Below are 14,741 nucleotides of genomic sequence, written 5' to 3'. Positions count from 1 at the left end.
TGTATTTTCCTTAAAGGGTTCACAAAATAAAAATATTGTTGTAATGACCCTAAAGGTCATTTTTGAATTTTTTTTTAGAAAATTATCATTTTACCCCTCCCAATAATTGCCCTGAATCATTTCTAATCAATTTACGAGGTTGGTTTTGAAATTTGATTGAAAAGTTGTGAGTTTTAGAAAGTTTAAAGTTGTTGAAAATGGTTTTTTTTGTAAAAAAAAAAACCAGAGTTTCGGATCTCGAAATGCAATTTTGTTTGTTTCATCATCTCCGGAATCCATAATTTGGTCTAAAAGTGTCATCGTTTCATGTCTTATATTTGTCACATGGATTTGAGCCCTTGGATTGAAAGTTTAAGTGAAATTTGGTCAAGAATTGACTTGATCAATATTTAAAGTTCAGACGCTCAGATCGATTAGTTAAAATATTTTAAAATAATAATATTTGATCAACCCAATAGAATGGAAACGCAGTTATAGGTGAACACTCAACTATGGAGGCAATTTGAAGCATAGTTTAAAATTAATTTGGATATATATGGGACAAAACCTAACAAAAGTGCACCCACTTGGTTCATAAAGAAACTTTCTTCAATTTTTCTCACTTTATTTTCTTATAAGTCTATTTCCTAGACAAAGATATCAATTTTCTATTAAAAAAATTAAATTTTGAAATATTATTTTACAAAAAAAAAAAAAAAAAAAAACAAAAAGAAATGGGACTAACATGGAAATCACTTAGTTTTTTGTAATACTCTCTCCGTCTCAATTTATGTGACAAATTTCGCTTTTTGAGAGGCAAACAGTTAAAGTTTGATCAGAAATTTAGGCATGAAATCTTCAATTTTTTTGAAATGAAATTTATATATTTGTAAACTGCATAAAAATTAATATAAATCACAATAGTAATATTTATAAGACATATACAAAATTTATGGTAAAAAATAGACTTGTTTAAATCTCAAAATCTAAAATGTTAGTTGGGATAGAAAGACTATATATTAGTTGTTAAATTTGACTCATACTGAATTTGGACCGATTAATCTTGACCATATATAAATAAAATTTGACTTTAGTCTTTTCCTAGCAACTTAGAATAAATTCCATTATACTAAATACTATTATTGTTCTTCCAACAACCACCATTTTAGTCTTTTCCTAGCAACCCCTCTCACATATTTTGTCATTTGTTCCTCTCTATTTATACTCACCACATATCCCATCTGCCACAACAACAAGAAGAAAGTTTTATAAGTTCACAATATTTTTTTATTATCATATATCTATATATACAAATAAACTCTAACCATTTTCTCTTCACTAAAATTTCTTCTATTACTTTTCTTGATCCAATGGCACCATCAATTGCACAAAATGGACATGTTAATGGAGAAGTAGAAGAAGTTTTGTGCAAGAAATCAATTCATGATCCATTGAATTGGGAAATGGCTGCTGATTCTTTAAGAGGGAGTCATTTGGATGAAGTAAAAAAGATGGTGGATGAATTTAGAAAGCCAATTGTGAAACTTGGGGGTGAAACTTTAACTGTTGCACAAGTTGCATCCATTGCAAATGCTGATAACAAAACTAGTGGGGTCAAAGTGGAACTTTCTGAAAGTGCAAGAGCTGGTGTGAAAGCTAGTAGTGATTGGCTTATGGATAGTATGAGTAAAGGTACAGATAGTTATGGTGTTACTACTGGATTTGGTGCAACATCTCATAGAAGAACCAAAAATGGTGGTGCTCTTCAAAAGGAACTTATTAGGTAAACTACTTTTTTCCGTTATATTTACACGAATTTGGACTTTGATATCGACATCATGTTAGTAGAATTTCAGTTAAAAATCATGTGATGTTGATGAATTATGATATTTTGCAGGTTCTTGAATGCTGGAGTTTTTGGCAATGGAGCAGAATCATCTCACACTTTGCCACATTCAGCAACAAGGGCAGCTATGCTTGTTAGGATCAACACTCTGCTTCAAAGCTACTCTGGCATTAGATTTGAAATCTTGGAAGCAATTACTAAGTTGATCAATAGCAACATTACCCCGTGTTTGCCTCTCCGTGGAACGGTCACTGCCTCAGGTGATCTTGTCCCTCTATCCTACATTGCTGGTTTGCTCACTGGCAGGCCTAATTCCAAGGCTGTTGGACCCAATGGTGAGAAACTTGACGCTGATGAAGCGTTCCGTGTGGCTGGTGTTAGTGGTGGATTTTTCGAGTTGCAGCCTAAGGAAGGACTTGCACTTGTGAATGGTACAGCAGTTGGTTCTGGTATGGCATCAATTGTCCTGTATGACTCCAACATTCTTGCTGTTATGTCTGAAGTTTTATCAGCGATTTTCGCTGAAGTGATGAACGGAAAGCCCGAATTCACTGACTATTTGACACACAAGTTGAAGCATCACCCTGGTCAGATTGAGGCTGCTGCTATTATGGAACACATTTTGGATGGCAGTTCTTATGTCAAGGAAGCTCAGAAGCTCCATGAAATGGATCCTCTTCAAAAACCAAAGCAAGATCGTTATGCTCTCCGAACATCTCCACAATGGCTTGGCCCTCAGATTGAAGTCATTCGTGCTGCAACAAAGATGATCGAGAGGGAGATCAACTCAGTCAACGACAATCCATTGATCGATGTTTCAAGAAACAATGCCATACATGGTGGCAACTTCCAAGGTACCCCTATTGGTGTCTCCATGGATAATACAAGATTGGCCCTTGCATCAATTGGGAAATTGATGTTTGCCCAATTCTCGGAGCTTGTCAACGACTATTACAACAATGGGTTGCCATCTAATCTCACAGCAGGAAGGAATCCAAGCTTGGACTATGGTTTCAAGGGAGCTGAAATCGCGATGGCTTCTTACTGCTCGGAACTTCAATTCTTGGCAAATCCAGTGACTAACCATGTTCAGAGTGCCGAGCAACACAACCAAGATGTGAACTCCTTAGGCTTAATCTCAGCAAGGAAAACAGCTGAGGCTGTCGACATCTTAAAGCTAATGTCATCAACCTATCTCGTGGCACTTTGCCAAGCTATAGACTTGAGGCATTTGGAGGAGAACTTGAAGAGTGTTGTCAAGAACACAGTTAGCCAAGTAGCTAAGAGAACTTTGACAATAGGTGCTATTGGTGAACTTCATCCAGCAAGATTCTGCGAGAAGGAATTGCTTCGAGTCGTAGACAGGGAATACTTGTTTACCTATGCTGATGACCCCTGCAGCTCCACCTATCCTTTGATGCAGAAGCTGAGACAGGTCCTTGTTGATCATGCAATGAAGAATGGTGAAAGTGAGAAGAATATCAACAGCTCAATCTTCCAAAAGATTGGAGCTTTCGAGGACGAATTAAATGCTGTGTTGCCTAAAGAAGTTGAGAGTGCAAGAGCTCTTCTTGAAAGTGGCAACCCTTCGATTCCTAACAGGATCACAGAATGCAGATCATATCCATTGTACAGGTTGGTGAGACAAGAACTTGGAACAGAACTGTTGACAGGTGAAAAAGTTCGATCGCCGGGAGAGGAGATTGAAAAGGTGTTCACAGCAATGTGCAATGGACAGATCATTGATCCATTGTTGGAGTGTCTCAAGAGCTGGAATGGTGCTCCTCTTCCAATCTGCTAGATGTTTGTCAAGTGTTAATTTTTCAAATTCTTTTTTTACCTTTTGGTGAATTATTAGAATCATAATATAATTTTATTGTCTTTTGGACTGTATGTAATATAGACATGTTGAAATTCTGGAAGGATGTATTGACTATCCTTAAAAGGATATATTAACTAATCATGACTCAATTAAAGATTTTGATTTTGAGCCGGCTAGTTTACACATATGGTCTTTATAGGTAATTATTTAGATTTTGTAAGTACGTGTAAATATACTTGAAATTTTACTTTCGGACAATATAAAAGTTTTGCTACTATATTGTTTAATCTTAAAAACAAAATGTTATTATCATTTAACATTCACGATAACTTGCACAATTTTAGATTATTTAACATTTTTTAATCGAATTTTTAATTTGTTCAAAATAAAGAAACAAGATAAGCTGTAGAAGAACTTTATTATTCTTATTGCTGGAATTGAAATAAATGTACACGACAGTCAAACAATTTCCCAAGTTAACTCCACAAATTGGGGAGGTAATGCTAAGCCTAAACACTGCTAGAGACCTAGTCAAATAGTAAAAGAGCAGCACTAAACTTATGGTCAAAATCAACCGTAACTAATGACTAATAAAATAGAAATTAACTAATTCTATCTAACAATTGTACAACAGTAACTTATGCGCTGTTTGCGCACAAAATGGAAATTCATCGCAATGTGTTTCATGCGATTGTGAAAACAAGATTCACACATAAATACATCGCACCAACATTTTCACAGTAGATAGTTGGGACTTTTTGAAGTTATAGTTGCAGCTCTACCAGAAGAACGAGCAATCGTCCGTTGTTTTCTGGAGGACCAACTCACATGATTTTGGCCAAGAAACAGAAGATATCCAATAGTGGAAGCTCGATCATTGACATCTCCATCCTAATCTGCATCAGATTACATATATAAAGCAAAATCATTATGGCGCATCAACCATAAACTAAAATGATTGCAGTCCCTTGAAGATACCTTAGTACCTGTTTGATAGCTTTCCAATAGATCTCGGAGGGAGTATGCATAAGTTGTGACAATTTGTTTATTGCCAGACAAATGTCTGAATGAGTAAAAGACAAATATTGGAGCTTCCCTAGAACCCTCTTGTATCTAGTTGCATCAGTCAATAAACCACCATCCTTGACCTTAAGTACTTCAGTAGTACTCATTGGAGTTTTAGCAGGTTTGCAATCAGCCATATTCTCCTCACGCAATATATCACTTGTATAGTTACTCTGTGACATAATAATACCATTCGCGCTTGTAATGACTTCAACACCTAGAAAGTAGGTGAGACATTCAAGATCTTTTACAGAAAATCTAGCTATAAGGAAAGAAATAACCTGATTAACCACTGAAGTATTGCTTCCAGTAACAATAATGCCATCCACATATACCAGTAGGTACACTGTGGCATGAGAATGATGACGAATAAATAGCGAGATGTCAGACCCCATCAAGAGCAAATGATTCTTGAGTTCATTGTACCACGCCCAAGGAACTTGATTGAGTCCGTAAATAGCTTTATGAAGATGACAAATATAGGTTGGACAAGTCTTATATCCAAATCTTGAGGTTGCTCCATATCGGTGTTTTAAAAGGCGGGGGCGTGAGGCGATGCGTTTTTATATAGTATGGGGCGAGGCGTAGTCTCATGTATATTCAATTTTATCGTTTTATTACTAATAAAATAAGCAAAAGTAAGCATTTCAATGATTTTACAAATATTTTTTTTATAAATAACCTATAATATATGGAAATTATATTATGATTTTTATTTGAGATAAGTATTAATAATCAATAATGAAGAAAAAAAATATTGATAAATATCATTACACCAATAATAAAAAATATGATTTAAAGCAAAAAAGGTTCAAAAAAGTAAATTCAAAATGCATGGGCCTACGTTTTTACTCCCAGGACTTACATTTTTATGCTCAAGGCTTATGCCTCAAATTTTAGAACTTACGCCTTATGGATCTGTGTCTTTAATTTATGCCCCGAAGCGTTTTTGATACGCCCTGCCCCGAGACTAGCCCTGAGACTCGCCCCAAAAACATTTTTGAAAACACTGCTCCATATAAACCTCTTCATCCAGACATCCTTGAAGAAATGCATTATTAACGTTGAGCCCAATCAGATTTGATTGCAATGGAGAGTACCCTATGAACAATAGTCAGTTTGACTACTTGGCTAAACATGTGTACATCCGGATGAGACTACTGGCTAACCTCTGAACATCCCTAGCCAATGGTCTCTCCTCCACACTAATAGCAACAAGACTTTCCATGCTAGAAGTATTCCTACTCAAGATACTGAATGATACAAGATACTGATATTGTAGTCCTTTAGTAGCTAAGCCATCTGTGCTGCCTCAAGTTCAGATCCCTTTGACCGAAGATGTACTAAAGACTCCGGTGATCTGTGAAGACCTCACAATGAACTCCATACAAATATTATCGCCATAGCTTAAGCAAAAATACCATGGATGTCACTCTAAATCACGAGTAAGGTAGTTCGTCTCATGGTCTTCAATTGTTTAGAGGCATATGCAATCACCTTACCTTTCTGCATAAGTTGTAACACCCAGGAAATTTTTTGACCTAAGACTCGAATCATTCTTTGTTGAGTAAGTTTTTACCAAGGAATTTAAATTTTTCTTAAGTGTTAAGGTCACTAGATGTAGCACCTTGAGTTCCAAGAGGAACTAGAGAGAATTCATTGAAGTTATTCCTAAGTTCGTCTATGTATTGGATCAACTTCAAACAACCATAACTTTCAATACAAGATGATTTAGGTGTTCCATGATATGGAAAATGAAAGGTCTTTGAATTATATTTCCAACGCAACCGAGTTTGATAAGTTTCGAGGTCGAATGAGTGAGATATGCCCTTTTGAAGTCATGTTGTCCAGTTAAGGAAAGTTACCCGAAAATCATAAGGGGTATTTTGGTCTTTTCCTTACCAAATCAGATTTATTTCATTTTTAGTAAGGTTTTAAGGGTCTAATCCTATTAGGTTCAGTTTTATAATCCTAATATATGCCTAGAGTTTTAGTTGAGAGTTTAAGAAGAGAAAAGAAGAGAAAAGAGGAGAGGATCAAAGCGTTCGTCGAGAGTCTTGCATTTTGTTGCGGATTTTCGCCATGGGTTTAATCCTTAAGAGGTATGTAGGCTTCCATAGTGTTGGGTTTGTTCACCCACATGCCAATCATGTTATTTTTAGCGAAATTTCATTCTTAGCTTGAAGTTGAAAGATTAGAGTTCTTGATGAGTTCTTGAGAAGTGTTCTTGAAGTTCATCCTAAATCTTGTGTTAGAGGTTTTGATGATTTCTTGAGATGAAAGTGAGTGTGTTTAGGGCTGTATTGAGTAGATTAGAGTGTACTTATGTTATGTAATCGAATCCAAGTGATTGGGGAGGAAACTGTTAGATTCTAGGTGAGTTAGGGTGAGAAAACGAGCAAAGAAATTCGTCGGGTTTTCTGGGTTGGGGTTTGGCGCATCGTGCCAGCCACTGCTCCCCAAATTATGTTCTGTAGTTTAGGAGCTAGCACCCCGCACCACTTAGTGGCCAGGGTCGCCTGCCCCATCCAGTTTGCAGTCAATTTTTCCGTTTGAGTTCTTTTAAAGTGTACCTTCACTCCATTTCGATTCTAACTACTCTAAGCTACTTCTAAACACCTAGAAATCATTAATAACATCAATCATAACCTTGAATTCATAATTCATAATTCAAATTCAAGGTAGAGCTAAGAGTTAAGTCTTGAGAGTTCTTTTGAACATTTTGAGAAAGTCCCTTTGTCTTTTTGATGGGTCTTCTACAATTTCTACTAACTTATTTCAAGACTCGAGCAAGTGAGTATGAGGATGAGGAGAATGTATTCATGAGTCTAATTTATCATCACAAGATCCTTCATATCATGAACCATAACTCTTGAATTCATATTTCACATTCAAGAGAGAGTTAAAAGTAGAGTTCATAAAAGCTTTTGAGTTCTATTGTGAATCCTTTGAGATCAACTATCGATTTGAACTAAGTTCTAAGAAAGTAAGTATGAGAATGGGAAGAGTTGTATCCATGAGTTCCATGTTGTTATGTAGACCCTCGATTGAGTCGTTCATGCCCATAAATTCTGCATGAACTCTATAAGTTGAGTATCTTTGAGAGGAGTTCTAAGTCTTGAGTATTGAGTTCCTAACCTATTTGAGATTATATTCCAAATCATACGACTATTACATGTTACCCATGAAGTCCTTGAGTCGAGTAGTTCATGCCCATAACTCCACATGAACCTTATATGTCGAGCAGTCTTGAGATGAGAAGTATCTTTGAGTCCTTGAGTTGAGTAGTTCATGCTCATAATTCCGCATGAACCCTCTGAGTTGAGCATTCTTGAAATGAGTAGTATCAATGAAGTTCTTGACTTTCAAGTATTGAGTTTTATCTATGGTTATTGAAAACCTTGAATTGAGTCGTTCACGTCCATAATTCGGCATGAACTCTATTATAAAAAGTCTTTTGCAAATGCTTTAAACTTGTTTTAAGACTTGAGTTTTGAGTTGAGTAAAGAGTAAAGAGTGAAGTTCATTTCTTCAAAAGAGTATATGGGGACTATGTATTCCCAAGAGTAAATGTTTTCACATTTAAACAAGAAAGGAAACACCGATTTCCAAAAGAGCCTTTGAGCTAGTTTTTCAGTAAAGAGTAAATGCTTTCACATCTAAGCAAGAAAGGAAATATTGATATCCTAGAGAGCTTTTGGGCTAGTTTTTGAGTAATTATCTCAAACCACAAAAAGAGTTATATTTTTAAACATATGAGCTAGTTATATTTTGGGAGTAGTATTGAGCACTGATATAGAGAAGAGTTCAGACAACTCACAACCCCTATAAATCATGTAGCCGACGTGGGTAGAAAATGGTCATAATTTTTAGATGATTCCTTAGTGTTTTTTAGCATAGACTAGTGGATCCACGTAGTAGTCAGGTTCAATACCCTCGACAAGGTATAGGACGACCCTGATAGCGTGAGGTAAAACGTTATATCATTACATAGCTCATAAGTGATGGTTGTTGGTTAGAGAAACTTCCATAGAAATATTTTGTATTCTTATTTACACAGAGTTTATTTTGTATTTTCATATACAAACAGAGGTTATAATGTATCCTTGCATACAAACTGAGTTACTATTGTATTTTTCAATACATTGAGTAGCTTTCTACTGTTTTAACAGATTTCCATATATATTGCATATGTATTGTTGTTTTATATTGAGTTGAGTATCCATAGTTAAGTATACTGAGTTGAGTACCCAAAGTCGAGTATCTGATAATTGAGTTGAGCCTTATTTCACTGAGTTGAATACTTATTGTTGAGTTGAGCCCCATTTCACTTAGTTGAGAACCTTATTACTGAGTTGAGTATCTTATCCTTGAGTACTTCTGAGTTGAGTGAGTTTGAGTAGTTTTGAGTATCCTTAAGTATTCCTTGAGTTGAGTAAGTTTGTGAATAAGTAAGTATGTTTCTTTTTTATCAAGTTCAAGCTTATGTTATGCTTTCGAATTCCCCTTGCATGCTCGTACATTCCATGTACTAAGCCATTTGGCCTGCATTGTTTCATGATGCAGATACAGGTATTCAGGATCATCAACAAGAGCTTTGTTGATATCACATGGAGTTCGAGTTAGCTATGGTGAGCCTCCTTGCTTCCGGAGGATTCCAGTTACTTTCAGTTGTTAGGATGTCGTGGGTCTTGTCCCGACTTCCATCTTTGTCAATTAGAGGCTTCATAGATAGATAGTAGAGTTTCAGAAGTCTGGTACTTTATTTTGTTAAATGTTTTAAAGACTTAAGTTGCTTATTTTATGGCGAGTTGAATATATTATTTTATTCAGAGTTATTCATTTGAGTTAAAGATTTGTAATTGAGTTCAATGAATTTTATTTAGTTTTTAAGCTTTATATGCTTGAATTAGTCTTCCGCTTGTAGTCAGCCAGGATGAGGGTTCGTTTGGGGATCAACAGTGGTTCTCGAGTACCGATCACGTCCAGGGTGTAGGCTCGGGTCGTGACATAAACACACCACTTAATCCGACCTTAGAAGCATCACAATAAATAATGAAGTCCAGACCCTCCCCGGGTAAAGTCAAAACAGGAGCCGAAGTCAATAAGGTCTTGAGCTTTTGGAATCTCTCCTCACACTCATCAGACCAGTGGAAACTCACACTCTACCGAGTCAATCTAGTCAAATGAGATGCAATAGTGGAGAAGCTATGCATGGATCGTCTGTAATAGCCTGCAAGTTCCACAAAACTCCGGATCTCAGTATTGACGTAGGTCTGGTCCAACCCCTCATTGCCTTAAATTTGGTTAGATCTACCCGAATACCCTCCTTGGACAACACGTGTCCCAAAAATGCCAAGGTATCAAGCTAAAACTCGCACTTTGAGAACTTGGCATAAAACTTCTCTTCCCTCAACCTTTGGAGTACAATCCTCAGATGCCGACATGATCCCCCTCGGTCTTGGAGTACACCAAGATATCGTTAATGAACACTGTCACAAATTAACAATTTAGGACCTCAAATCCTCGAAAGGACTCTGAATCTGCAACTGACAACTCTCACAGACCAAATTCCACATTTCCAGACTGATGGAATCGACGAAATTCCATTTCGACACTCGAAACTCCAAAAGACACCAAAAACCTCTTTTTTAACAGCATTAGCCTTTCAAACTCAAATTTTACCAAAATCTCAATTTTAAACTCAAAGTTCGAAACCAATTTTCAAAACTCAAATTGTAAATGACCTGAGATAGATATCGAGAGGGAAAAAATGGTAAATTCATGAAACTTTCCAAAAATGACCGACCAAGTCATTACACAAGGTCTCATGCCTTGAAGGCCACTCCAAAGTTTTGCCTTTCTCTTAGCCTCACACCGTGAAGTCTAAGGCGAGGACCTGGCTATCTCTCATTCTCACTCTTCAGGGTCACCCCTATTTTTATTCTTGGACGGATTTTCAACTTTTGCACGCTAATTTCATAAAACACTCATAACCTTTTGTACCATACTCCGATTGACCAATGGTTCGATGCGTTGGAAACCAAATTTGATTTCTCATCATTTGGTATGTATATCACACCTTACAACATGATTATACATAATTTATGTTGAATCACTCGCATCTAGTTAGTTCAACATTTTGATTTTCAAATTTTTGCAATCTTCCTCCTAACAATATGATAAAAAAAAAATGTCTTAAAATGTTGATTAAAATTCATATTATTTGATTGTGAAAAAGAAAATTATGACAAATAAGAAAGAACAACAGAGTAATTTACTAATCCAATTTTTGATACTAGCTAGAAGAATTAATGAACTTGCTGTTTTTGCATTGTTGTAATAGCACTTCAACGGCTGCATCCATTTCTTCTTCTCTTATGGACTTCAATTTTTCACTTATTTCCTTAACTTTCTCCCTTAAATTTCCCCCTGTTTTCTCACAAATCACACTTGTGATTACTTGTGCCACCTCTTCTCTGTGAACCTTCCCTTCTTCATCTCTAACAATCTCTACAGCTACTCCAATTTCCACCATCCATCTTGCATTTATTGGCTGATCAATGTGCATAGGCATGGCTATTATTGGCACACCAAAATCTATGCTTTCCATTACCGAATTCCAACCACAATGACTTACGAATCCTCCTGTGCTTGGATGGCTTAAAATTCTTGGTTGTGGTGCCCACCCATTAACAACCCTTCCCCTGTTTTCAATTCTTTCAAGAAAACCTGTTGGTAGTGCTTCTTCAAGATTGACTTCTTCCCCCTTTGGAAACCTTACAACCCATATGAAATTAACATTGCTATGTTCCAATCCATAAGCTATCTCTTCCATGTCTTCCTTAGTCAAGAAATACTCGCTTCCAAAGGAGACAAATACAGTTGAATGTTCTTCTTTCTTTCCTAGCCAATCGATAAGTTCGATATCCCCATCATCCTCATTCATAGGTTCTTGGATTGGAGGACCAACTGGAACGTAATTTGCTTGGGTCAATTCATTCAGGTAATCTATGTATTTCGACTCAATTGACAATGAAGTACTCATCAATAATATAACTTGTGTAGGATCTTCAGCAAAAGGATCCCCATCATCAGGATCCTTATCTTTACCAACTTGTTCCATCATTTCTCGCATTCGTTTTCGCTCGATTTTTGTCAGATAAATAGCTGGGAAAGGAAACTCAATCCCTGGCTTTCTCATTGGATGCATAAAGTAAGAAAGAACAGCTCCACCAAAAGTTACAAGTGTGATTGCTGGAATATTATATGAATTTGCAATTTCCTTTGCCCATACTTGCAATACATCATGGATTACCAAATCAGGTTTCAAATCTCGTAAGATTTTTGAAAATCCAGGTTTGGACATTTTGACGGCCTTTTTGAGAGTCGAGTTGAGATGAGGTGGAAGTCCATTTGTTGTATGATATTCTGGAGGAAGATCAGGCAATTCCGGTAGACGGAGTTCAACAAGCTGAATCGAAACAGAATACTTTTTCGGAATCCTTTTCTTTATAAGATTGAGATTAACCAGCGTAGAACAAAGTAAGATATCAAATCCGCGATCAGCAAGTTTTTTAGACACAGTTAAGTAAGGAGAGATGTGTCCATGAGCCAACCATGGAAACATCAAAACTCTCAAACTAGTGGTAGTATCCATAGAAACAGAGAAGGTTTGTGTAATTGGTAGTACTGATGAGTTGGTATTAATAGACAAAAAGGGTTGTAATAATATATAATAGGATATGATGCTAAAAACTAAAGGAAAATGAAAAGCTAAGTTTTTTCTTTTAAAAAAATGAAGTCAATTTGATTCTTGTTCTCTAAGAATACGTCATGAGGCGGTTATATTAATGCTATGTATGGGAAAATATTGGTTTGTGAAAGTGATTTTCAGAGCTAGGATAAGAGAAGAAGCCAATTGGTCATTGATTTCTTCGTCATGCATGATGAAAACAAACATATATATTTCTTCGTCCTACTATTATGATGTTTGACAAATAATATATTTTTCTTGTAAGAAATGAAAATTATAAATTAAATTAAAATAAGTTATATTCATATGTGATTATAAATCATCGTAATAATAAAAATAAAAAAGTTTAATAAAGAAGTATTATATTTTTTTACCATGAAAATATATATCATAAAAATTATAAAAGAGGAAGTAGTGGAAATCAATAAATCTTCAACTCTTTCTAGAAGACGATCAACAAGGCAAGTTACCTAGAAAGTATGAAGGTGAGACACTCTTTAGTTATACTCCCTCCGTTCATTTTTACTTGTCACGACTTAACATATCATTAAAATATAATCATTGATATAGTATTTTAATACACTATCTCTATTAATTAATGTTTAGTATTAAGTCTTGGAAAATATTTTGAAAATAGTATTTAATGTCAAGAGTAAAATATGGAAAAAAATAATAATTATATTTTCTTGATATGTCAAAAGTGATAAGTAAAAAAGAAAATTTATTTTAGAAATAAATGACAACTAAAAGTAAACGGAGAGAGTAGGACACTACAGAGGAACTAGGGATCGTTTGTTACTAGGAATGAAAAATAATAAATTTGAAATAAAATGAATGGATTATATATATCCTCATTTTACTGTGTTACTGTATTATGGCCCATACCAAACAAATCTTAAATCTCTTCTAATGCTTTAAAAATTAGGAGAGCAGAGTCTGTCAAGGAAACAAAAAAGGAAGTTGATAGAATGGGTGTGTCCGTTGTCTGTCAATGGACCAGGTCCCTTGACCAAACCAGAATGACAATGAAGAGTAAATAATAATAATAACACAACACAAGCAGTTTACGTGGAAACCTCCTTGCTCAAGGGAGTAAAACCACGACTTGTCACACAGGATTTCCAACTGCTTTCACTAGTCTTCCTTAAGCAAAAGTGAACAACAATTACAACCAATGTGAGAAAAAGTTATTAATCTCACAACCAATTAATAACTCTATTTCTTGGAGAGCCTAACCAGATGTCACTCTGCCACTAAGCTATCACCACTAGACAACTTAGAATTTGACTAAGCAACACGTAAGTTGCCCACTAAACCACCACGCTACAGATGACTTAGACTTTGACTAAGCAGCACACATGGCAGCCCACTAAATCAGTTACACTCAACTGATTTAGACTTTTTCACAAAATAACTATCTGAATCCTTTATAGATGTAGGAACAGATTTACAATGTACATGAAATAATCGTAAGACAACTAAGCTTGCAGCTCTATCAGGTTCAAGTTGATCTTGAGAATGAATCCTCAATTGATTGTTAGCTTTTGCAAGAGTTCTTGAGAGTTTTATTTTCAAGTTGCAAAAACAGAGGTTGTGACTATTGGACATATTCTTTATGAAGAATAGTCACAACCTTCGAGACCCTGCCATTGGTTGAGGTTTCCGCCACAGTTGGAGACTGTGCACCAATCAACTATACTTTTTCCAGCCTGACAGTTATGTGTACATTTGCGCAAGGGATCAGGTCTCTAGGTTTGTCAAATCATCAAAACTACAAATAACATTTTCTCCCTTTTTGATGATGACAAACTGTACACCATTGCCTACAGTGCCCTGCATTTTCTTCCCCCTGTCGATCAAGACCCTTTGTACACCAGTGCCTACCATTTCTTCCCTTAATCACCTAATGGAAGCACCCAATGATTCCCCTTTTTGGCATCATAAAAAAGAAGTATAGTAAACCAACAGAACAAGTAAGATTGGTAAGTAAGATCATAGCCAAGGGCAACACCAATATAGATGTAAAAATAGGAAACAATAGAAATCAGTCAGAACAAAACATGAATCAATTTCATAGCACAAAAGTCAGCATTCAATACATTTAATTTAAACTGAAATTGAGAATCCTGGACACTGTCCACAAAAAAATAAAGACACAGGGAGGACTTTGAGGAAGGGGGCTGATGGGAGAGGGATTTAATGACAAGGGTGAGTCTGGAGTTTGCTGCATTATTTTCTTTGATCATTTTCTCACATAGAGAAGCAATCTTTGC

The 14,741-nt window shown here is 35.8% G+C and overlaps 2 protein-coding genes across 2 annotated transcripts; one reads left to right on the top strand and one right to left on the bottom strand.

Annotated features, from left to right (window-relative positions):
* Positions 1–1,334: 1,334 nt before the first annotated feature.
* On the top strand, positions 1,335–3,636 carry LOC125831187 (phenylalanine ammonia-lyase 1-like). Its single transcript, XM_049510377.1, has 2 exons — positions 1,335–1,762; positions 1,877–3,636. The coding sequence occupies exons 1-2, from the start codon at positions 1,350–1,352 to the stop codon at positions 3,624–3,626; spliced, it is 2,163 nt and encodes a 720-aa protein (XP_049366334.1). The 5' UTR covers positions 1,335–1,349; the 3' UTR covers positions 3,627–3,636.
* A 7,350-nt stretch (positions 3,637–10,986) lies between these two features.
* Positions 10,987–12,382, bottom strand: LOC125831238 (beta-D-glucosyl crocetin beta-1,6-glucosyltransferase-like). Its single transcript, XM_049510435.1, has one exon. The coding sequence runs from the start codon at positions 12,370–12,372 to the stop codon at positions 11,011–11,013; it is 1,362 nt and encodes a 453-aa protein (XP_049366392.1). The 5' UTR covers positions 12,373–12,382; the 3' UTR covers positions 10,987–11,010.
* Positions 12,383–14,741: the final 2,359 nt, after the last annotated feature.

This window comes from Solanum verrucosum, unplaced genomic scaffold, assembly GCF_900185275.1.
Source record: "Solanum verrucosum unplaced genomic scaffold, falcon-dt-bn FXZP01000102.1, whole genome shotgun sequence".
Classification (NCBI taxonomy): domain Eukaryota; kingdom Viridiplantae; phylum Streptophyta; class Magnoliopsida; order Solanales; family Solanaceae; genus Solanum; species Solanum verrucosum.
Note: the sequence above shows the minus strand (reverse complement) of the source record. Positions and strands in the feature narration are given on the sequence as shown.

Bases quoted from the DNA above. Each gene is read 5' to 3' on its own strand.
- LOC125831187 (XM_049510377.1), top strand. From the start codon at position 1,350: ATGGCACCATCAATTGCACAAAATGGACATGTTAATGGAGAAGTAGAA. The intron at 1,763-1,876 runs GTAAACTACTTT...GATATTTTGCAG, and splicing joins CTTCAAAAGGAACTTATTAG to GTTCTTGAATGCTGGAGTTT.
- LOC125831238 (XM_049510435.1), bottom strand. From the start codon at position 12,372: ATGGATACTACCACTAGTTTGAGAGTTTTGATGTTTCCATGGTTGGCT.